General features: G+C 38.4%; 1 protein-coding gene across 2 annotated transcripts in view; it reads left to right on the forward strand.

Moving 5' to 3' along the window:
• Positions 1-25,209, forward strand: part of LOC135220574 (uncharacterized) — a 106,143-nt gene that overhangs the window by 80,033 nt on the left and 901 nt on the right. For both annotated transcript variants that reach the window (XM_064257817.1, XM_064257818.1), the window contains exons 4-8: positions 2,242-2,403; positions 7,279-7,398; positions 24,483-24,635; positions 24,724-24,872; positions 25,053-25,191. In XM_064257817.1, coding sequence (XP_064113887.1) covers positions 2,242-2,403; positions 7,279-7,398; positions 24,483-24,635; positions 24,724-24,872; positions 25,053-25,191 — 723 coding nt within the window. The remainder of the gene's footprint in view (positions 1-2,241; positions 2,404-7,278; positions 7,399-24,482; positions 24,636-24,723; positions 24,873-25,052; positions 25,192-25,209) is intronic.

The following is a 25,209-nucleotide window of genomic DNA, read 5'->3' on the forward strand; positions in this document are numbered from 1 at the left end:
GGCAGAACACGAGGGACAAGATAAGCCGTCTCTTGGAGAGATTCCCAAATAAGAATTCATACACAAAAGATTCTCTTAATGGTAATAATTTATCACAAAGGAAGGATGTGTTACTCTGTGTTACTGAGCATGAATTTAACACAATGTAGAGATGTTTTAATCTATATCATTGAACAATGACTAATTCAGTTACTGAACATAATTCACGGGGAAACTAATTATGCTAGGTGTTCATAAGAGACTTTGAATTGCAAGATGACATTTGGAAAGGAAATTTGAGAGAATCGAGTTAGAGGAAAAGAAACTGGTATTTAATTGCTACCTCAGGACTTACCGATAATCCAAGGATGTAATATGCACATCTAAAGAACTTGATCCTATTTACCCACTGTCAACAATTTATCATAGGGCTATGGCAGCAATAAGACTACGACCGTAGATTTCAGACGTAGGAGGCGGCAGTGTGCCTTCTATGAGTTCCTAGCTGAGACGGACTCGCCAGCTTCTTTAATGAGGTTTTAGAGTTGGTATTGTCACCCTGTATGGCCTCCGGATAGGAAACGGGCGAGTTAAAAATGCGGCAGATCTGAAAGAAGCAATTAAAACCAGTGGACAGAGATCACAGGAAAATGAGTCTTGGGATACTTATTATATGTGTCAACCCCGTGACTGATCAAAGTTCAACCTGATTTGACTTTTTCTCTCAAAAACACCTTTTGACCACCACAAAACTTTTCCTACCACTGTCTGGGGGTGACCCCCCCCCCCCCTTATGATATAATATACAAAGTGTGTCCCCGCTATATCGCAGCTTCAGTTGATCGCACGTTTTCTGTGGAACACATCAAATTTATCGTGGAAAATTCACTTATTTGCAAACATTTTCATGGAGCAATATTCACCATTACTGTATTTTCATTTAATTTTCATGGATAAATACATTTTTTATAATAAGAATAATTTACTAATTTTCAAATATTAATATGAATGTAAACAGCAAATATCAATAAAATACTAAATTAAAATCCAGCAAAATCACAAAACAGCTTACCGGTGTACATAAACACCTCAGCTCTCTCTCTCTCTCTCTCTCTCTCTCTCTCTCTCTCTCTCTCTCTCTCTCTCTCTCTCTCTCTCTCTCAGTTTTGCATATCCTTTAATGAAAAACACAGCAAAATATCAATAAAATGTTATTTTATTTGCAGAATAAACTATAATATTGATCTATTATTATTGTAATGTGTAAATATATAATAAAAAAAACAATTTTCCCGAAATTTGTGTTTTTACTCTAGGCATGTGTTGCCATATTTTTGTTCTCTGATTTACTGAACCATGCTTCATTACAAATTTAAAAGTCAACCCCCAGTATTCGGTGGGAATGTGTACCACAACACCCCATGAATTATTAATAGCTGAAATCCGCTATTACTTAGATAACCCATTAAAGATGCAATGCATTACTTCCCTAACACTACTATTCTCACATTTTAATACATTTTTATCTATTTATATTTTTTTATTTTTCATTTTTAATAAGCGAGATCGCCTCTTTCTGTATACTAACCAAAAATTGGCAATGTTAGCGCTGATCCCTGCTTATCTGCACCGATAGTCGGGGATTGGCACATATGGGCCCCGAAAATCCAGTTATCGTCATTGCTAGACAAGTTCCGTAAAACCAGATGGCTGATAACCAAGGATGCCGATAACCAGGGACTGTCTTATTTCTTCCCTTTAAAGTACTACTTATTTCTTCGTAATGAACATCATATTCTTTGTAAACTTGAATTTCTGATCATTGGCCTTGTGGGTTAAATGTGAATAGGTTTCATCTCCTGAATAGTAAGAACATACATAATGGTTATTATAAACACTTGGGATAGAGGAAGCACACTTTAATATTAGCGTTCTGTTGCATTCACCTTAGTTTTGGGAGGTAACTAGTAATTACAGTTATAGTATGCCATCCCTTGTTATTCAACAACGGGATGAGTGCATTCTTTCAGTGTTGATATTAGATTAGTAAAGTCATTTTCATACATGAGTATTTTTTTTAGCATTTTGTCTTCATAATCGTCACCACCATAATGATGTTCATGGATGTCATAGGCTAAGAGTTGATATCCAGTGTTATAAGTAAAGGTTTAGTTTTCTGTTTGCTAAGTGTCAGCTTATGTTGTTTCCCTCATTACTCTGTATTTTATTTTTAATTTATATTTTTTGTTTGTTTATTTCTAGATCATAGTGGAAAAATTCCAGGAAACACAAGGAAACCTCCTCGAAAGATTCTTCACTTTAGATGAACTGATTCCTTGTGTCAAGAAATTTGTTACCAAGGAAGTGGTAACAGTAGTTAACAATCTCCTTGATCATGTGTCAGTCAAAGTCAACATGGAAAAGGTGAGATAAGCTGCTGCATTATTTCACTGATCTGTACAACAAGGTTTTTGATGGTGGTAAGTGGAAACCTTTATGTCAGATCTGGTTATTATTATTAGTAGTAGTACTAGTAGTTTAATGAGACTACCAAGTCTTATTTCTAAATTGAGGGTTCACTTGAAGGATTTTCTTTTAAATGTGAGAAGAAATTTGCAGCATTTCTTTTAAAATACAGTAGACCACTATTGTGGAAGAGACCACAAGAAACAGATGAAAGTAACTGACAGTGATGCAGTACAATTTATTATCTGGTGTTATCAAATAATTAAGAAGATATAAGACTTATATAGAATATTTTGTTTAAACCTTGAACTTGGGTTTTTTATGCAAGTAATTACCAAGTAACTACTAGCCATAAGTTTTCTACTTCATGGAAGTTCAAAATTCGAAAATTCGTGGTATCGCGCTTTTGTTTTGGTGAAGGTAATCGGTCCCAGCTTGCATCCTGGTAAGTATAGGTACAACAATACTAGAAGTGTCATTCAATTTTTGCGGGTGATCAAATACACACAGTCATTGACAGCTCTGATTCAAATTTTACTAGATGATTGTATCTTTTGCCGTTGGTGAAGTATTCATCCCTTTTGGTATATCTCTCTAATCATCGTTAGATTAATTAGTGGAAGTATTTTGACTGGATTGACTCAGTATGTCAGATTCAAGCATTTCTAGTGTTAGGCCTTGAAATTAGAATACTTCATCAGGTACATCTTCAAGGTCCTCAAGATTTTCAGCTTCATTGACTGGACGATCGGCGCATTAGCAAAGAAAATAGAAGCCTGCAAGTGCCTTCAGGAGAACTTCTCATGGATTGGTTGGTAGTGCTCTCGTGTGCAGATAAGGCCATTATGGATGGCCCCCAAGAACTAGCTGCCTTATTCTCCATGGGAGTATTCAAGAAGAGGGAACTGTGCACCTTTACCTCAAAAGGAGTTACTGCCTCTACGAGGTCTGTCCGTCTTTTCGCACCTCTGGACCGTTCTTTCATTTTCCCAAGGGCTACCTTCGAACACATCGCATTGGATCTACAGAAAAATTTGATGCAGGCCCTCTTGACACATTCTACCAGATGTCCCATGGAAGTGACCCGTCGTCCCCTTTTCTCCTTCGGTACGAGGACTGTCATGCCTCTGCTACAACAGCTTTTTTGAGGCGGAAGAACCAAGTTACAACTCCCTCGCATGAACCTGCTGGCGGGCAGTACTGCAGCCAAGAAGTCATCCTCCAAACCAACATCTTGCAAGTGGGGTACTGGTCCTCCCTGTTCCAGTAGGGGCCAGACTTCTCCATTTTTGGGACAAATGGGAGACAAGGAAAGCAGAACCCTGGGTAGTAAAAGTTCTCAAGGAAGGCTGCACCATCCCTTTCAAGGAAAAACCTCCCTTGTCGTCTTCTCCCATCAACTTAACAGTGTACTCGACAAACTCGGAGAGGTTTCCATTGCTTATCAGGAAAAGAACTGTAGAGATAGTTGAAGATGTAAACATCAAAGGTTTTTACAACAGACTGTTGTTCCCAAGGAGTCTGGAGGATGGAGACCTGTCCTGGAAGTCAGTGCTCTGAACTTCTTTGTGCAGACCGCCTAGTTCAAGATGGAAACAAACCATTCAATCCTGTCAGCCATCCTTCAGGAAGACTGTATGGTCACAATCGATATGCAGTACGCATATTTTCTTATTCTAATTCACCTGGAATCCAAACAGTATCTGATGTTTGTCTTCCAGGGTAAGGTCCTTCAGTTTCGGGCCTTATGCTTTGACCCCTCTACAGCTCCACTAGTCTTCACCCACCCAAGTTCTGGATCCACCAATGACTGTCTATATCTAGACGATTGGCTGCTACACTCCCCTTCAAAGGAATTATGCTCGGATGACCTTCAAAAAACTCTTCTGCTGACTCAAGAATTGAGTCTTAATCAACTATCAGAAATCCCAATTCTGTCTGACCAAATTTATTCTCTACTTAGGAATGAGGATCAATTCCCAGACTTTCCAGCCTTTTCCATATCACAAAAGGATTGATCCAAGCTTGTCAGAAAAAGGTAAGGAACTTCATCTCTCGCCCATTTCTCTCAGCTAACGAGTGGATGAGTCTGCTTGGCACACATTCGTCCAAAGAGAAGTTAGTGTCGCTTGGAAGTCTTCATATAAGAGCTCTACAACTCTTCCTGCAGGCCAGTTGGCAAAGGAAATGTCTTCCAGTCCCAGACCCCTTCATTTTCTGCATTGCTTCCGAAATCAAAGAACACCTTTAGTGTGGCGGCTTGCAGAAGAGAGGATTCTGATAGGGAAGTCTTTGCAACCATTGAGCCCTGACCTGACGTTATAATCAGACACGTTGGATCTAGGTTGGGGAACTCTCCTAAACAACATGGAAGTTTGTGAATGTGGTCTCCAGAGGAGAAGAGACTTCACATCAATGTGAAAGAGCTGAAGGCAATATATTTGGCCCTTCAATGTTTTGCGACAGAGACCCAAGACAAGACAGTCATAGCCAAAGTGGACAACACACCACAAGATTCTGGGAGGACTTCTCTCCTTCTCTCTGTACTTAACAGTCAAGGACCTACTTCGCTGGATGCAAACCAACAGGACCAGACTCTTAACCTGCTTCATCCAGGGCAAGTACTACAACATTTTAGCGGACAAGTTAAGTCACTCAAGCAGGTTTTACTGATGGAATGGACACTGAATCCACAGTTGTGCACTGACCTGTGAAAATGTTAGGGAAGACATTGGTTGATGCTTTGCAACATCAAGGAACCATTGCCTCCTAGTCTACTGCTCCCCGATTCGGTACCCTCAAGCATGGGTGACGAATGCAATGCCCCAGGACTGTTCGGACTTGGACGTCTATGCCTCTCAGCCTGGTAGCCCCATTATGGCCTCAGAATGGTTCCTGGACCTTCTCAGCCTTCTGCCAGACTTTCCAAGACTTACTGCAGAAAAGAAGCCTTCTAAAGCAGCCACACTTTCATCGCTTTCATTAAGACTTATCCACTCTCTCTCTCTGACAGGCTTCAGACTGTCGGGAAACTTGTCAGAGTGAAGGGCTTTTCAAGAAGAGCTGCAGAAGCAGTCACTAAATGCAGACGTCAGTCTTCTTACTAATGTCTACCAGGTGGAATGGACAGTCTTTCGTTCCTGGTGCCGATGACGTGGCATATCATCATCTTAGACCTCTGTAACACAAGTTGTTGATTTCTTATTGTAACTAAGGTCATCACAAAGTTAGCTACGTCCACGATAAGAGGATGTACGTACTAGATCTATGCTAAACTGGATATTTAGGCATAGAGGTTTAGACTTGCCTTCTAATAAAGACAAGCGATTTGATCAAATCCCTAGACATTTCCAAGCAGGAAGAAACCTCATCATTGAGGGATTTGACCAGGAAAATTATTTTTAATTGCTCTAGCTACTGTGAATTACACGCCCTAAAAAAGACGTTTTATTTTTTTTTTTTTTTTTTTTTTTTTTTTTTTTTTTTTTTTTTTTTTTTGCAAGGAGATGCAGTCTGCTCCTTGACTTTTGGTTTTGTAGTGAAGAACAAAACTCCCTTTAACCCCTGGGCTCGTTCTTTTATGACCAAGAATTTAGTGGATATCCTGGGACCAACAGACCAAGGGAGAGTCGTTTTCCCAGTTAGCACTTAAGCTTTACCTGGATAGAACTAAGGGGATCAGAGGTACCTCTCAGATTTTGTGGTGCTCTGTGAGGAACCCATTACGTCTGTTATTTAAAAATGCCTTGGCCCTATTTCTAAGAAGTGTGATTTCTTAGTCACTCTCAAAGATTCAAACGAACAATCTCCAAGTAAAGTTAAAGCTCATGACATTAGGGCAGTTGCCACTTCACAAGTTTTTAAGAAGGACTTGTCGCTCTCCACAATTCTCCAATGAACCTACAGACAGTCAAAATCAGTGTTTGACTCCTATTATCTGCAAGATGTGGAGACCATTTATAGCAATTGCGATACATTGGCCCTTTGGCTATGGTTGATATGGTATTGGGTGATGAAGGACAGGGAGTAACTTCTAGTTCCCTATCACCTCGCCTTGTTTTAGGATGTCAAGTTTTTGGAAGCCTGGTGGTACTTTGTACCTAGAGTACCCATCAGTCGTTGATTTTTATGGTTGAGTATTGGTTTGATGTTGTTTGGTCTGGTAAATTTATTTCTGGTTGTATTTTGTGTGCTGCACCCAGGCAAGGGTATCTGTTTTATGGTAATATCTTGTTGGTCAGAGTACTCCTTGGCTGTAAGGTTGCCCACTAAAGTAGAGGCAACCCTCGGCTTTAGTGCCACGCCTCTACAGGTTAAAATGAGCACCGGACAGAGGCAGTATCTTCCTGTCGCAGTTTTCTCGCCAGGTAAGGTTACAACAATCATTTTACTAATGATAGCTACCTTTTTTTATCAGATTCATGTCATTATTGAATGTTTTTGAGTAGAACATGTCCATGTATCCCACCTGTCAATGTGGGATTGAGCTATGTAGTTAATTGGTAAGTTATTTACATAAAAATGACATTTTTACAATAAAATTAGGTTTTATTTATACTTACCAAGTAACTACATGATCAAAGCCCTCCCACCTCCCCTCTCATGGACATGAAGCACAAACGAATGATGCTTACCCAGATGTAGGCCGGGACCTACATCAAAACAAAAGCACGATACCACGAATTTTCGAATTCTGAACTGCCAATAAAGTAGAAAACTTATAGGTATGTAGTTATTTGGTAAGTATATATAGAGCCTAATGTTATTATAAGAATTTAATATTTTACCGATAAGAATATTTACAGGAAATTACCTTGTGGTGTTTGTTTACAGGTCAAACGTCAAAAGAATCCTAGTAGCTGTGGGGATATCCTTTGGTCATCTCTTCAGGCTTGGGCTCTGGAAATGGATATTCCTGCAGATGCAATTGAAGAATGTTGCAGTTCTTTTTCTGTAAGTTACATTATTGTACGTTTTTATTCTTGGAACTTGAATTTGTGACATTGAACACTCGCAAAAGGTCAAAGACAAAGAGCTCCACTGGGCTAGTGCCCCTCTTCCCAGCACCTTTGGTAGCAATGGTGGTACTGAAGTCATTACCTGTGTTCTGGTTCAGCAAGCAACTTTTAAAAATAGTTAATTTTACTCTTGATTTTGCATATTCTTTTGCTTCGTTCATATTTCTAGAGGGATCTTAGTAGTATATATCTTATGATGATGGTGTGTGCATAATAATTTCGAAGTCCATAAGTACTGCATATATTTTTCTTCGCAAGCTGGAAGTTCTGAAATTTCCTTTGTAAGTAAACTTGTTTTCCTTGAATAAGTGTGTCTCATATGTAGCAAGGCCTCCCTTGGTTAGTGGTTACATCTTCAGCTGTATTGTACAGTTCTCATCCTTGCTTGTACTTCCATTATCTGCAATAGTTGATAGTGTTGCCATTATCTGCAATAGTTGACAGTGTTACCATTATCTGCAATAGTTGATAGTGTTAGTGAGAAACCATGACTCATTCAAGGAAGAAGGAAAGGCCTTCTACAGGATTTCATAATGACAAAGCTCGCCCTCCAACATCGGAGTAATAGATAGGACATCATCCCCCCTCTCCACCTCATTCTCCTGTTTTTCTCAACCTCCCATTTCGTTTCTTGTCCTACTTCCGTATGCTTCCCTCCTATTCAGTTCTCGTACTTTCTCCCTTAGTCTCTGATCATGAAGAATACCCTTCTCTGACTGTATTTCTAGTGTTCTTGTTATTTTGGGGAAGAAAAGGCTGAAAGTTATTACTGCAACATGTTCAGGGAGAATGTAACATTACTCCGAAAGAACACACAGCTGGTGACTTACTGATGGTCACTAGTAACTCCAAGCTATAAATCCTAGTGAAAACTTCAACAAATCAATCATCTGCGCATACCAAATCACACTTCCGTTGGAGCCTCTGTTGGAACTTCCTTACGCCCTCAATGCCCAGAGATACGTGACGAAACATAAGCACCTTCGAGGAAAATACTTGCTATCTTTAAAGGGCCACTTCCCAGCCGATCATGGCTCAGAATTTATGGATATTTCCCCTCTGAGGAATATAGATATAGATATATATTTAGATATAATTGTGTGTGTGTAAATATATATATACACACAAACACAGTGGTACCTTGGCATACGAATTTAATTGGTTTCGTGGCCGAGCTTGTAGCTCAGTTTGCTCGCACATCAAATCAATTTTCCCCCATTGAAAATACTTAAAATGCCCTTAATCCGTTCCATCCCTCAAAGTGCCACCCTATGTTTTTATGTTTCATGCTATTAAATAAGGAAAATACATTTCCAAATGAAATTATATAAAGACAATAGAAAGATATAGATATAATAAGGTTTTATACAGTGTACAGGTAGTGTTCAAGTTATGATAATTTGCCTTCGATAATCCGATATTATAATGGTGTTAGGAATTAATACTGATACGATAACATTTTGAAAATATTTTTAAATTTTGCTCACGATGGTGCAGGCAGCAGTGAATCAGGAAGTGAGGGGCACCAAATTACAATAGCCTACGGGAGTGAGAGAGACCAAATTACAATAGCCTAACTTATCCCATCTTCTAGTTAAAAAGTTCAAAAATGCCAAAAGAGAATGATGAAAGTATTGTTTTAACATTATGGTCGTTGCGTTAATGTGTACAGCCATGGACAACCGAACGAGAAACAACTTTTTTTTGCTAAGTACAACAGAATTCGATAACAACAACATTCGTTTGGCTTGTATTTCAGCCATGGTGTGATAGTAAATAATTACCATAGTTATGTTATAAATGACACAACTATAGATAAAATTGAGATCAAATAATCATAATCAAAACTATTGGGCTTGAAAGAACACATTTTACTGTTGGTTTCAGGCCGATAAAAGATGATTAATGTAAAGCTCGTATTACGAGGAAATAAAGTGAAAATAGTGAATGGAATCACATAGTTTTTTACTCAATAAACATGCTGCCAATGTAATATGTTAACGAAAAAAAACACAATTTAGTTCACAATCACAACGAGATGTACTCAAGTCATATTTCGACCTAAAAACATGTCTTATAACGAAAAATGAACTTGTCTCATATAAGTCAATGTCTAGATATTCGTTTATACAAACTAGAAGCAAGAAAATTTGCTCAGGATTCAGTTAAATATGGCAAAACAAACTTGTATTTGCCACCAGCTGATTTCCAAACCAAAATATTGACTGCTTTGTTAGTAGTATCATATAATATAATATGAGAATACATACAATATTATTAGATACAAAAGTGGGAAAAGAAGTAATGTATAAACTTTTTAAAAGATTGTGGAAAAAGGATGCATTTATATATAGATATATATATAGAGATATATATATATATATATATATGCATAGATATATGAGAGAGATTTACACAGATAGAACATATGGAGATATAGATATGATAGTATATATAGAGAGAGATATGAGATATATATGACATGATATTGTAGGGTATATATATATGATATAGATATATATATAATATATATAGATATATATATTTATATGTATATATTATATATCTATATATATAGTATTATATAGATATTATATATTTAATATGTATATATATATATATAAGATATATATATATTAGATATATATATTTATAGATTTTATGTCTATCTGTATATGATATATAATTTACTGTATATATATATATTATCTATATATATTATATATATATTATAGTAGAATTAATATATATTACATATATATATATTTACATATATATATATGATATATATATATTATATATATATATATAAGTATAATCGAATATGATACTAATATATATATCTATGTAATAATTATATATGGTATTTTATATATAATATATGTCATACTATATATATATATATATATTATATTCTTCTCTCTAATTATATCTTATATCTATATCATATCTATATCTTTACCTATATATCTCATTTCACATATATATTATGTTATCTATATATATATATATACTCATAATACCTAAGATATCAATTATATCTATATAGATAGATATATATAATATATATTGTTACGTATATTTAGGGCCTTGAGAGAAGCTAGATACGTAAACGGAAATAATTGAGGGATTTCAAGAGGGAATTGCTTGAACTTACCGTAAACTGATAGTTATTAATTTCTTTCTTTAGAGGGAAGGTCGCCAGAAAACTCAGCTCGTTACTTAACAACTATTTATTTACTAAAAGGCCCGTACTGGGCTGGAGAAAAGGTAAATGATGGCTCCGTTGAGCCGTTATAGCTGGTTTTCATACACTTGGGTAATGCACACTTGCGGGCAGAGACGACACGTGACTCATGGAATCTGGAAAAGAATCCCAGATTAAACGAGATAAAAGGAAAAATGACTTCTTGCTTTGATTAAGGCTGATTAATTCTCTAACATTGGGGAAGGGTAAACTCGAATGGTTCACTGAGGTATACAACGAAAGCTTGGTCTTTAACAAGTCACAAAGGGGAGCACGTGGCCCGATGGGGACAAAGGGCTTTGATGTAGAAGGGGTAAAAATGAGAATTGAAAATGAATTTAGCAAGAGTTTGTATGGTAGTAAAAGGTGCTGGGTTGAAGTTTACACTTTCAGACGTACCTTTATGCAATATTCAGTGTATCCTTGTAGAAGAATGCGGTCCGACCTCTGTTCAGGTCTGGGGTTCGTGTCACCATGCGTCGTGGGTAGGCCTAATTTTGGGAGGCTGGCAATTTGACCCCTGTCCGAGATCACGTCTCGCAGCCGACTGAGAGCGATACTGGTTGTTTTCGAATCACGGGGCTTCCAAAAACCGCCCCGAGCATTGCCTGAAAGGTGGTAAACACAACGCCAGCAAATTGGGAAGGAAAATAGGTCTTATTGTAGAAGTCCCCCCTAAAATCCATCTCGAAGCCTAGCTACTCTTGTGACTTGCCTCTCTTACCCTCGTTCCGTCAGACCGGAAATATCATTCCTACGACATACCCACTCTCCCAACAACAGTCGCTTCAGGAGAAGGCATGGCTGCTACTTTTATAATTAAATATAACTAAAACTCTGCTGGGAAGGCGAGGCGTTCTATAGACGTAGCAGCTCCCCCTGTTAAGAAGGCATTCACTCCCTTTCGGGCGTGAAGGTCTTGGCTTAAATAAGTTGATCGCCTCGACTACCCAGTTCTCCTACTCTAACTTGAAGTTTTTTGAGCAGCGATACGGCTGACTACAATGGCCTACCTAACTTATAGGCAAAGATGCTAAGTGTACTAACTTAATGTAGTGATGTAATCTAGCCTAAGTAATAACTAAAGGGTTGTCTGTGACGACAGTCTACTCTACCCCTAGATAAGGTTACTTGAAAATTCTACTTGCTACTAACCTAATGCCCTGGTACTAAATCATTAGCCTAACCTACTCAATACAGTTAAATGAAGACGCAATCATTCCAGAGTGTGGTACGCACAGCAGTAGTTCAGCGACGGAACTGTTAAAATACATAATGAGAGGTAATGATGCGTGGGGATGATGAGTGGTTAATTTACCAGGAGGGAAATGCAATGAGGTAATTATATTTAAGTGAGGGTTAGTATTACAATGGCTAGGGGTTAGAGGGTTAGTGCTACTGGCAGAGATCAGGCTGGCTACCTTCTCTGGGTAGGTGCCAGGATCATTCTGCAAATGAATGCGACACTGTACCTCGGGCACAGGTGTCAAGGAGAGCATGTGGCTCTTTTGTGTTAGTTTGTTAATGATTGGTTACGTCCCTTCTTCTTCTTCTTCTTATTCCTGGCTATACCAGTCCTAGGAGTAGACGGAGGCACAGACTCTGGGGAAAGGCCAGAAACGCCGGCAGGAGCAGAGGCAGTGGTAGCCTGAGGGATTTCAGGAGAACACCCTACTTCGGTATCTGCAGCAACCGTCGTAGAGGTGGAACCTACTGCAGGGGAGGCCCTCACTCCGGCTGCTGCGACAGCCGTCGTAAGGGGAAAACTCCAGGCTGACTCCTGGTCGGGCAGTTCCTGGCTTTCCAGAGGAGGTGAGAATGTTAGGTCTGCCGGAGGTTCATCCTCGGGCGACAGTGGTGAGGGTGAAGAAGACTGAACTAGTGATTGGCCATGGGCTGTGGTAAGCTCCATGCCTGTTGGAGGGTCTCCTGTAGGAGGATCCTTGATAAGGTTAGGCGCCGGCGCTAGCTCGGGGCCAGGCGCAGAGGTCAAGTTCGGTGGTGGCTCTACGTCCAGGCTGGACGGAGCTTGGCACTGCTCAGTGCTGCCAAGTGGTACTGGCAGAGAGTTGAGGTCAACTGGACCTGTGGCGGGTACTGGAGGTGCAATACCTCTCAGCGTGCCCTTGGTTATGGGAGACAGAGGGTCCTGTCTCTTTTGGAAGGCTAAGCCTTGTGGAACTTGGACAGTGTCCGCTGCACATAACTTGCTAGGGCACCTAGGCCAATTTGTGGAGTGCCCTATTACGTTACAGGTCTTGCAACGGAACTGTGAATGGTCAATCTCCCTCCTTGGTAACGAGGGAGACTGTTGGTGGATGTACTTCCTAGAGGAAGTAGAATTTCGGTGACTCCTTGCTTTGGAGTGAATTGACATGGGGTCAGGACCCCTAGGCTTTTTGGAATGCGAGGGAGACTTCATGTCTTGCCCTAGGAGGAGGTCGTAACCTCCTGGAATGTAGCTTGCAACTGCAAGGGTACAAATTCTGGAAAAGTGAGGTCTGGTGACCCTCAATTGGACGGTCGGAAGGATCAGTTTAATGTGATTGATACCTTCAATGGTGATCAATCGACGTCTATCAACGTTAGCCCCTCGGGGGATTCGGTCTTCCCGTATCAGGGAGATTTGAGCGCCAGAGTCGTCGTAGGCTCTGACGTGGCTTGGCTTGATAATGGCTTTGGAGGGGTGCGACGGTTATAGGGCCCTTAGCTGGGGTCCTAGAGAGAAAAGGATTGGGTGACGGCCATTGCGATGGCCGGAATATTGTGGTTCGCGCACCCTCCGTAGTTGGCAGACATGTGACCCTTGCGGCCACAGTCTCGGCAGAACGTGTTCCAGAACCTCTTCCGTGGCACTGGATGGTAAGGCTGAGATGGCCCCACAGGTTGCGAATCTGTGGAGTCACCAAGGCTGGCAGTGTGCTCTGGCACAGGTGAAGAGTCCTCTCTGGCAGTGATTTGAGGTAGGGAGGTTAAGGAATCCTCCATTGAATCACCCTCGGAAACAAGTCCGGGGTTAACTGGTGGGCTTACCTCTTCCAAAGTGGATGAGGTAGGCGGTAAAATGGTAAGAGGCTGAGATGATGCAGAAGAAACGTCTGGCTCTGACACTGGGTCAGGGCCAGGTTCACAAATAAAAGGGATGTCTGGGACATCGGAGGCACTAGCCTCTGAATCTAAAATTGAGGTTTGATTATGAGGCATGCTGCAGGGATCCGGTGCATCTGGTAGTGGGAGCTGCGTCCAGGGGAGATACGGCTTAAGTAGATCTCGGCCCAATATCACCTGATAAACATCATGGAGTTGGTCAACTACGCCCAGGCGGCACAATGTGGTTTCCTTGGTCACCTGGTCCAGAAAGGGCATTTTTACATTCAGAAGGACCGAAGGAACAGAATAGAGGTTACCGTCAATCCATTCAAACTGAATTTCTTCGTTCGTCTGGATTTTGGCACCCCTAGGCAATGCCTTTCTGGAAATAAGGGAGACCTGGGCTTCGGTGTCGGCCATGACTTGTACCCACTGATAGGCCGTAGGAGACTGTTCATCAGGCAGGGCTACATGGTAGCCTTGGAGAAGTTCACCCTGGAAGCTCTCCTCCCAAGGTAGAGACCGACTTGGGCACTGGTCGGAATCCACAGCATGCCCACGCACACAACAAGTGGTGCAGAACCTCCGCAACCACCTCTTACCGGGAGTCCAGCTCATGGTCTGGGGCTTAGAAGCTAGCAGAGAGATTGCGTCATCTAGGAGAGCTAGCTCATGCTTTCTCTCTTCTTCTCTTTCCTTTCTCTCTGCTTCTCTGGCTTCCTTTCCCTGCTGGCGCGCAGCAGCCTGCTGCGCCTTTGATCACTTGGTCTAGTGCTGGTCCAGTGTAACCAGCCTCCTTGCCCAGAGTTATGAGGACTCGAGCCTCTCGAGCTCTACGGCAAAGAAGTCGCGGGAAGCAGGGGAAGACATTTCCCTTAGGCTGCAGTAGAGGCTCTGATGAAAATGAAAATAATGGCCAGGAAGGGTACAGAATGGAATAGGAGTGCCTACTGTGGAAAGTGGCACTCACTTGGAAAGGTGTTCTGCGACGTGGTAGAGAAAAAGTCTGAGAAGACTGGGTGCTCTGTGGCACTTGGGAAGTGTCCCGTAAGTTGGTGGCACTTCTGGATTGGCACCTTCTAAAGAGGTGAAAAAATCAAATGGAGTGTACGGCGTACGTCACACTTAAGGGCGTTCCTAAGTTGGGAGACGCTGGAATGGGCTACCTGTAGGTCCAATACAGGTGCACGGCACTTATGAGGAGGCGTTCCTTGGTTCAATGATCCAAAATGGCGGATACTCTATAATGAATGAGCGTTCCGTAGGACGGACACGCAGGTATAGGGCTACCTGTACGTCTGTACAGGTGCGCGGCACTTATGAGGAGGCGTTCCTTGGGCAGCACTAGTAGTGCTGGTATTGCGGCACTTTGGTTTGGGGAGGCGTTCCCTTAGGCTGGTCCGAAAGATCACTGATCCTCGTACACGGACATTAATGAATTGGGCGTTCCGTAAGGACGGACACCCGCAGGTTTGTCAGTACTTAGGGCTGGTATTGCGGCACTTCTGGGAGGCGTTCCCTTGTTGAGTGTTCCGAGGATCACTGACCCTTGTACACGGACATTAATGGAATTGGGCGTTCTGTAAGGACGGACACGCAGGTTTGTCAGCACTTAGGGCTGGTATTGCGGCACTTCTGGGAGGCGTTCCCTTGTTGAGTGTTCCGAAGGATCACTGACCCTTGTACACGGACACACTAATTATTTGGGCGTTCCGTATTGAACGGACACGCAGGTTTAATGGCTACCTGTACGGCCTGTACAGGTGCAATGGCATTTATGGAGGCGTTCCTTGGAGCACTGGTATCGTGCTGGTGTGTCCCGGACACTACATGCAGTATACTTAAATATACTGAAGTGAAATGGCACTGCTCATGGCAGAGTGTAATAGTGGAGGAGAGAAAGTAAAAGGTGGGAGTACTTCAGCAGCCAGTCGATGGACAGTGTCAAGAATTAGTGGCACTGTAAAATGGTAAGACCTGACGTGCACTGGTGGTGGCCAGTCCTAAACTGGTAACGACTTCCCTGTCTGGAAGTAATGAATTGGCGTGGCACGCTGTGCGAATTGTGCTTGCGGTATACGCAAGTCTTTTGTGATAAAAGAAAATGAAAAGACCACTCGGGCAACGACAGGTAATGGAAATTTTAGGAATGCTCAGTCCCTCGCTGAAGTACTCGGTAAATGAAATAAATAAATGCTTGCAAACTGCAATGGACACAGGCGCGTACGTATCACGCTGTGTAAATGAAAGACACAAGAGACTAAAATAATGTTAATTCTGCATGCTATAATTAATGGTAAGATGTAGTACTCTTGGCTTCGTGAATACTGTGTTCTGGTTCTCTCTCTCTCTCTCTCTCTCTCTCTCTCTCTCTCTCTCTCTCTCTCCTCTCTCTCTCTCTCTCTCTCGGAGAGGGTGAAAAATGATATATGAATGAACTCCCTTATATTTGAATTGAACTACTAATGTTAGTTTAATATGACGCAACTTGCGTTAAAATGATTTAACTTACGTTAACGTTTTTAATGAAAGAATTGCTTTTGGATAACGTTTTATGAAAATGATAACGCGCTCGTGGTGAACGATTTTTACGTTAATGTTAGCGGCTTGCGCTTATGAAATGATTTGCGTTTCAATATGAATTTTACAAAGACGCGTTTTACGTTAACAATTCTTGTGATTTACTCTACTTGAGATTTACGTTAACTTTATGTAAGATTACTAGGTCCCTGTGAACAGTGAAATGACGGTAAGGATTTAAAACGATGTTAGCAAACAATTGTGAATGAGGCTACGTTAAGTGCGAAGTGAAATGAAATTTTCGCTCAGCGCGCGAGTGAGCGATGCGAGGTGAAACACGTGAAGGAGCTGGGTAGCGCTGCTAGCGCGCAGCATGTCGTTCAAAACAGCTGATTCTCTGTAAATGCGAAGGCAATTTACAACACAAAATTCTACTTTCTTATTCAAGGCGAATTACGTTAATTTCTCTGGCAGAACGATAGATACTAGTACAGACATTGATATTATTTACGTTAAAACTTCGTGACTTACGTTACTCTGCTTAAATTGTTTAGATAATGTTGAAAGAGAAAACAAACATGGCTGCCGCTGTGAATGAGACGAAGGTTGGTTGAGACCGCGCAGGCGCGAGAGAGCGCGAAGCTGAATTAGCCGAGAGGTAAGCGGTTACCAACACTTGGAATGAAAACTAAGTTAAAATGGATTCCCTAACATATCACAGACAAAAGAATTGTACACTTCTTTTGCCGTAACTATTAGTAAAACACTCCTAACTAGCTAGGCTTTCAAACACAGCAATAAACCCTGGCAAAGCACTTCCTAGTTTTGATCTGGTTCTTTCTGACATCTATTCTACACACGTGCTCTGTCTCGTCCGACGAGGACAGCACAAAGTAACAGAGAATTCGCGGGGCAAATTGTTTGCTCGCCGCTAAAATAAAGCTCTGGCGCATTCGCCGTTACAATAATAAGATTTCTACCTACGCATTTGTTTAACACACTTCTACAATAAAAATACTTAAACGTACCTTAAGCTAACATTGGTTATAGAATAATCATATTAATGAATGGAATACCTTACCGTGAGTCAGTGTGTCTTCTTTCCCTGCAAGTGTGCTTGATTTACTTTTTGTAAAATAATTTACAGTTTACGTTTTACAACGGATAACGCGATTTACAAGCTTTTTTTTTTTTAAGCAAGCTAGGTTCATATCCTCGGCGAAGTCGACAATGTTACGTATATAGGGCCTTGAGAGAAGCTAGATACGTAAACGGAAATAATTGAGGGATTTCAAGAGGGAATTGCTTGAACTTACCGTAAACTGATAGTTATTAATTTCTTTCTTTAGAGGGAAGGTCGCCAGAAAACTCAGCTCGTTACTTAACAACTATTTATTTACTAAAAGGCCCGTGCTGGGCTGGAGAAAAGGTAAATGATGGCTCCGTTGAGCCGTTATAGCTGGTTTTCATACACTTGGGTAATGCACACTTGCGGGCAGAGACGACACGTGACTCATGGAATCTGGAAAAGAATCCCAGATTAAACGAGATAAAAGGAAAAATGACTTCTTGCTTTGATTAAGGCTGATTAATTCTCTAACATTGGGGAAGGTAAACTCGAATGGTTCACTGAGGTATACACGAAAGCTTGGTCTTTAACAAGTCACAAAGGGGAGCACGTGGCCCGATGGGGACAAAGGGCTTTGATGTAGAAGGGGTAAAAATGAGAATTGAAAATGAATTTAGCAAGAGTCGTATGGTAGTAAAAGGTGCTGGGTTGAAGTTTACACTTTCAGACGTACCTTTATGCAATATTCAGTGTATCCTTGTAGAAGAATGCGGTCCGACCTCTGTTCAGGTCTGGGGTTCGTGTCCACCAGTGCGTCGTGGGTAGGCCTAATTTTGGGAGGCTGGCAATTTGACCCCTGTCCGAGATCACGTCTCGCAGCCGACTGAGAGCGATACTGGTTGTTTTCGAATCACGGGGCTTCCAAAAACCGCCCCGAGCATTGCCTGAAAGGTGGTAAACACAACGCCAGCAAATTGGAAGGAAAATAGGTCTTATTGTAGAAGTCCCTAAAATCCATCTCGAAGCCTAGCTACTCTTGTGACTTGCCTCTCTTACCCTAAGCTTCCGTCAGACCGGAAATATCATTCCTACGACATACCCACTCTCCCAACAACAGTCGCTTCAGGAGAAGGCATGGCTGCTACTTTTATAATTAAATATAACTAAACTCTGCTGGGAAGGCGAGGCGTTCTATAGACGTAGAAATATTATCATATATATATATATATATATATATATATATATATATATATATATATATATATATATATACATATCCATATATTATAATAATATATATATAATAATAAATATATATAATATATATATAGATAATATATATATAGTATATATATATATATATATACTATATATTATATATATATATATCTATATATATATATATATAATATATATAGATTATATATATATATATATATATATATATATATATATATATATATATATATATATATATATATATATCATATTTATATATATAATATATATATATATATATATATATATATATATGTCATATCACATTTCCGTGATTCATATACATATATCGAGCTACAATGTCCTTTAATATCTAATTCGCTGTGGTGTAGTAAGTAAAAGCTTCACTGACGTTCCTGGATTTGAAAGGCTCCGTGGGTTTGCGCCCAGGCAATTCTATTATCGAGAAAAAATTCCCCTTCGGAAGCATATATGAAAATATATTAATTCCTAGATAGAGCGAATTTGATATTAAAGGACATAGTAGCTCGATATATATATATATATATATATATATAGATATATATATATATATATAGATTATATATATTATATTATATATATATACATACAATTTTATACATACATTTATATAACCTATGTATATAGAATATAATCTATATATTATATTATATATATATTTAATATACATACATTTAATATACATATGGTATATATATATATATATAACATACAATTATATACAGAATTATTATATTATATAACTATTATATAATAGAATATATATATATATAATATTATATGTATGCATTTATGTATATATATGTGTATATATATATATATATAAATATATTATATATATATATATATATATATATATATATATATATATGATATATGTATATATATATGTGTATATATGTATATATATATATATATATATATATATATATATATATATATATATATATATATATATATATATATATATATATATGTATACATATATATATATATATATATATATATATATATATATATATATATATATATATATATACATAAGAGGTTTGGAGGTCCATAGATATTTCACATGTAGGCCAAGATTTATTATCATAAAATGTTTCGCACATCAACTTCGTGCATCTTCAGTCTGTTAAAAGAGAAATACATATATTAAAAACTTAATATAATGATTCACAATAGTATGTATGTTAAAATGCAATAAAAATATAAATAGTTAAAAAAAAAAGAAGAAACACTGAGGTACCAACCAACTAGAATGGAAGGAAAGCAAGGAATGACTTTCGAGAGAGCCAGGTCCAAGACGTTGACTATCCCAGATGTAGAGGTGAAGCCGAGGTGTTATTCAATGGGGGAACCACTCTTTTGATAAATAGCGATTCCAAGGTAGTCAGGTGATTCGGGTCTTTAGTGTAACTTATTATCTTGAAGGGTTGTTTCGATACATTTATTTTGCATTTGGCGGCATGATTCTTGATATTAGAAAATTCAGGATTACTAAGTCTCTGACCTGTTCTATAACTGAAACCCATATGATAGCCTACATCTGTGATAGTCAATGTCTTGGACCTGGCTCTCTCAAAAGTCATTCCTTGCTTTCCTTCCATTCTAGTTGGTTGGTACCACAGTGTTTCTTCTTCTCTTTTTTTAACTATTTATATTTTTATTGCATTTTAACATACATACTATTGTAAATCATTATATTGAGTTTTTAATATATGTATTTCTCTTTTAACAGACTGAAGATGCACGAAGTTGATGTGCAAAACATTTTATGATAATAAATCTTGGCCTACATGTGAAATATCTATGGACCTCCTGAACCTCTTATGTCTGTGCTCCTGTATACCTTATATGTATATATATATATGATATATATATATATATATATTATATATATATATATATATAGATATTATATATATAATATATTATATATATATATTTATATATATATACACACCATATATATATATATCCTATATATAATATATATATATATATATATATAGATATTATATACATATATCATATATATATATACAACTGAACCCCCATATTTGCAGGGAATGTATACCATAATCCCCTGCCGATAGCTAGAATCCACGAACACTTAAAAGCCCACTCGAAAATTTCTTATAACTGCCTATCTTGCAAGTTCAAATACATCAAATATACCTTAAATTATTTTTCTATTACTGTATTTAATCTCTGAAATTATATTAATGTGGTCCTCCGTATTCACGGGGATGCGTACCAGACAACCCCCCACCCCCTGCAAATAGCTGGAACCCCCATAAAACTCTTCAAATGACCTATTTTATTAGTTAAAACTCAAGAAAAAACCACTAAAAATTTTCATAACAGGATTTTTAAAAGTTTTATCTCAAAAAGTACATTTTACGATGAAGTTGATAAAAAAACCGGGATTTTGTGGATATTTCTCACAGGAAAATGCAGCGAATAGGCAAATTTCCAGTTATTAATAGGGGGATATGTTCCAGAGAGAATCTGCGAATGCGCGAGTCCGCAAATCTGGAGAACGCGAATGTGGGGGTCCACTGTATTAATATAATTTCAAAGTCATCTTAAAAATTTTACCATTAGAAATATATATGTGCTACAGCCAATAACAGAGAGAGAGAGAGAGAGACCATTGAATGGGCAACATATATATATATTTGACCATCAAGAGTGAAATTATTCATGAATTTTTCAGAGAGAATATGTAATATGAGAAAGTGAAAGAGAGAGAATTAACTCCTTAGGGTGTCAAAAGATTGAAATGAATCTCTATAGGCAACACTTCTTCCCTCCCATAGTATATCTTTTCCAGAGAGAGAGAGAGAGAGAGAGAGATATCAGCATATCTTTTGACTCCAAGATGGCAGCAATTATTAGAGAATCACTAAAGTCTCTATGCTAAAAGACTGTTTTTCTTCATTCTTACATAATTTTTTTATTTATAAATTAAAATCTTACTAATTCACTCTAGTAATTTCTCTAATGAATTTATATTGTTGTTTACATTAATATTATTTGAAAGCCCAAAATGTACGAAATCCGAAACAATAATTCCTGTAAGGAATAATGTAAATACAAGAACATAATGCATTCCAGACAACCAAAAATATTGACAAAAATACATTTAATAGAGAATAGCCACAGTTTTACATGCAGAAAACAATGAGAAATAAATGTAAATAACCAATTGAATGAATAAATGAACATTTAACATCAATCTTACATTTTATAGAGAATAAACAGTTTTACATGCAGAAAACAATGAGAAATAATTGTCAATAACCAATGAAATGAATAAATGAACATTTAACATCACTCTTACCTTTATGAAAGACACTTGTCAGCGTATGGAAGACGGAGAGGAGGGGAGAGGGAGGAGAGGTTATTGTTTCGAAGGGGAATCTCCCTCCAGAAGGACTTCAGGTATCAAGGACATATATGGGGGTTACTTCTCTTTGTTTTTTACTGGCACTGTCTGAGGTTATTTCCCCTCTTCATTTTTTAATGGCACTAGGACCAGCTTGAGAGTCACTGAACCCCTGTCGCAAAACAAAACTGTCCAGAAACATTTGTTTTGGGCGTTTCTTTAAATCTAAAGTTAAACACGGGATTGTCATAAATATGTTGGAGACATGGATTACATCTCTGTAGGGATGATAATTCTCCTGAAAATTTTTTTTACATCACTCCACTTTGGAAACATATCCTTAATCACAGAAGTAGGCATATTATGAATGCCTGTTCGCTTTCCAAATTTGTCAAACCAGCCTCTGCTGGCCTTAAATTCACTAACAGCAGCGCTTGTTGTAAGCATTTTCTCAATGAGATTGGCATGCAACACCCTTCAATACTTTCCTACGTATTCTCTCTTAAATTCTATAATAGTGTTTCTCGCCTTTTTTATAGAAAGGCTAACTCTTGGAACCTTCTTTGGCCCCATGATGGCTTATTTAGCAGTTGCGCTTGAATAAAAAAGCACAAAAGCAGAATGGGTTACGAGAGAACACGGGATGCTTTGTTTGGGTGCTAGTCACATGGTGGGCCCTGGAAGGAGCGTTTCCAAGTGTACGAAATCCAAGGATATGTACAAAAACTTAGGTTCCACTGTATATGGTCTATAAGAAAGTTTTCATTGGTCATTGACAAGTGACAATGTATATTTTTTGTGTAATTTCAATATTGAGTATCTCCATATCAAAGAAACTAGCTATTATTATTGTTTGCATTCAAATCCTTTATGGGTGCAATCTCTCAGATGGGATAGCATTCTATATACAGTGGTTCCCCCAAATTCGCGGGGATGCATACCAGACCCCCTGTTAATGTTTAGAATCTGTGAATAGTTTGAACCCCTATAAAAACGCTTTAACCGCCCTATTTGGAAGAAGAAAAAAACTACAATTTTTTATACATAGTTTTTTTTTTAAATAGTTTTATCACAAAAAGTGCATTTTATGCTGAAATAAAAAAAAAGGATTTTCTGGATATTTTTCATAGAAAAATAGCGCAAATAGATAAATTTCCCTCAAATAATGGGTAGATATGGTCCAGAGAGAGATCGCGAATCTGTGAGCCCGCGAACCCAGAGAACACAAATACGGGGGACCACTGTACTATAGTAGATCTGTTGTTCTGGATCACAGAATAATAGGTCCTCCAGGGATAATACATATAGTAGTATTGTTTTATGAAAATGTCATATGTCTTGCACTTAATAATTTACCAAGCAACTTGTTAGGGAAATCAGTCTGTGATTGTTTATATTTTTTGGTCTTTTCTGGTTTGGAGATGGTAATAATTATGGCATTACATCATTCTTCAGGAGACAAATTTTTTAGCCACAAGTGAATATAAAAATAGGATGATTGATTATCTAAAGGTCTTAAATGTTTGATTAGAAAAAAAAATGGTACCTTACTCCTCGCTCAGCAGATTCGTCATAAATTGGAAGAGTACATAAATATGGCAAATTTTAAAGAAATTTGTATTTTTCATAACTAACAAACCTTAGGTCTTAATGTAAGGGGTTTTATCTAGCACCTTGCTGGAGTCCGGTTATTAGAAGCACAAGGTTTTGGTGGCACGAGAGATAGCTAATTAGGAAGGAGGTGGGCGGAGCCTGACCTAGTTTTCCCCCGACGGATTAGTTTTCGTGCAGCCCAGGTAAACTGTATGAGGGGTGACTCGCTGTGGGCCATGTACATTAAGACCTCAGGTTTGTTAGATATGAAAAATACAAATTGATTTAAAATTTTTGTTCATATACAGAACAAACCATTGGTCTTAACGCAAGGGGAGACTTACTTTCGGAGGGAGGATAAGTAAGTGTCAGAACCAGCTGGTGGCTGGGCTCACTTCCTGTCCAGTAGTTAAAGCAAAGGAAGGAGTCATATGCCTCATATCTGTTAAGTGAAAGGTTGCCCAACAGCCAAACATCCTGGCCAAGAGACAATGGGAGCTGTCTACATTGTGTCTTGGAAAGAACCTGTAATTGTCAGAGATGACGAAACTCATGTTAGCTACCAACCTTGTTCTGTTACTAGTTCCTCTTTCCCTTGTCATTGTGAACCGAGGAATTTTTCTGTCTTAGCTATGAATTCTGGGACAAGTTTGAAGGCTGCAGCCCTCAACCCCTGTGTTTCATGAGTCATCAAAATTTAGTGGGTTTGTTTCAGATTTTTTTTTTATTTAACAGAAATGTTCATCAAGGTTTTTGTTGCTGCTTATTTTTGTGAATATTTGGTATGTCTAGCTTCAAATATTGTCACTAAGCTTAAGTACAGTATATCACTACCATATTTTGCAGGTTCAAGTGTATGTCAGTGAAAGCCTCCAGTTTCGTAGTTCAAGAAAGCGACTTCAGAGGGAGATGCCAGAGGTTGATGATGCTTTGAAAAACATCGAAACTAAAATACTTCAAGAAAATGGCTGTGTACTGAGAAGAGTTATTTTTGAAGAGGTAAATGGTTTAGTTTTATTGTTGGTCTATCAAGTTTGTCATTTGAGGAATACTATATTTCTGAACTGAAGAAAATTTAAAATTTCAGGCAAGGAATTTAGCCATAAAACATTGGCGTGAAGCATATCTGAATGCTCATCGTCCATTAGTAATGCCTCTAACGAAGCAGGAGATAATGGAAGCAGCTCAGGCTAGAGGAATTCAAGTCACCAAGGAGACATTTGATAAAGTCTACAGGTATGTATTTTAAAAATTTTTTAAGGATTAGTATTTTTAATGCACGAACTGTGCTCCATCATAAAAAAAAAGATGTTTTATGTATGCTAAGTTATTGTGATTATTTCTACAAGTGTGTTATGTTTTATTAAGCTGTAATGCCTTATTAAGCTATCTAAATCCTCTGAATAATTTCTCCAGGTACAATGACAACTTGCAACTTCTAAGAAATGCCTGTCAGATTCAGGACTGCCCTCATTATTTACAGCCACATAACAACTTTAATCAACATCTGTCCATTGAAAGAGAACATGGAAACTTTCCTCATGCACTTCACTTGGTAAAGCAATTTAATGAT

The sequence above is a fragment of the Macrobrachium nipponense genome, chromosome 2 (assembly GCF_015104395.2).
Source record: "Macrobrachium nipponense isolate FS-2020 chromosome 2, ASM1510439v2, whole genome shotgun sequence".
Classification (NCBI taxonomy): domain Eukaryota; kingdom Metazoa; phylum Arthropoda; class Malacostraca; order Decapoda; family Palaemonidae; genus Macrobrachium; species Macrobrachium nipponense.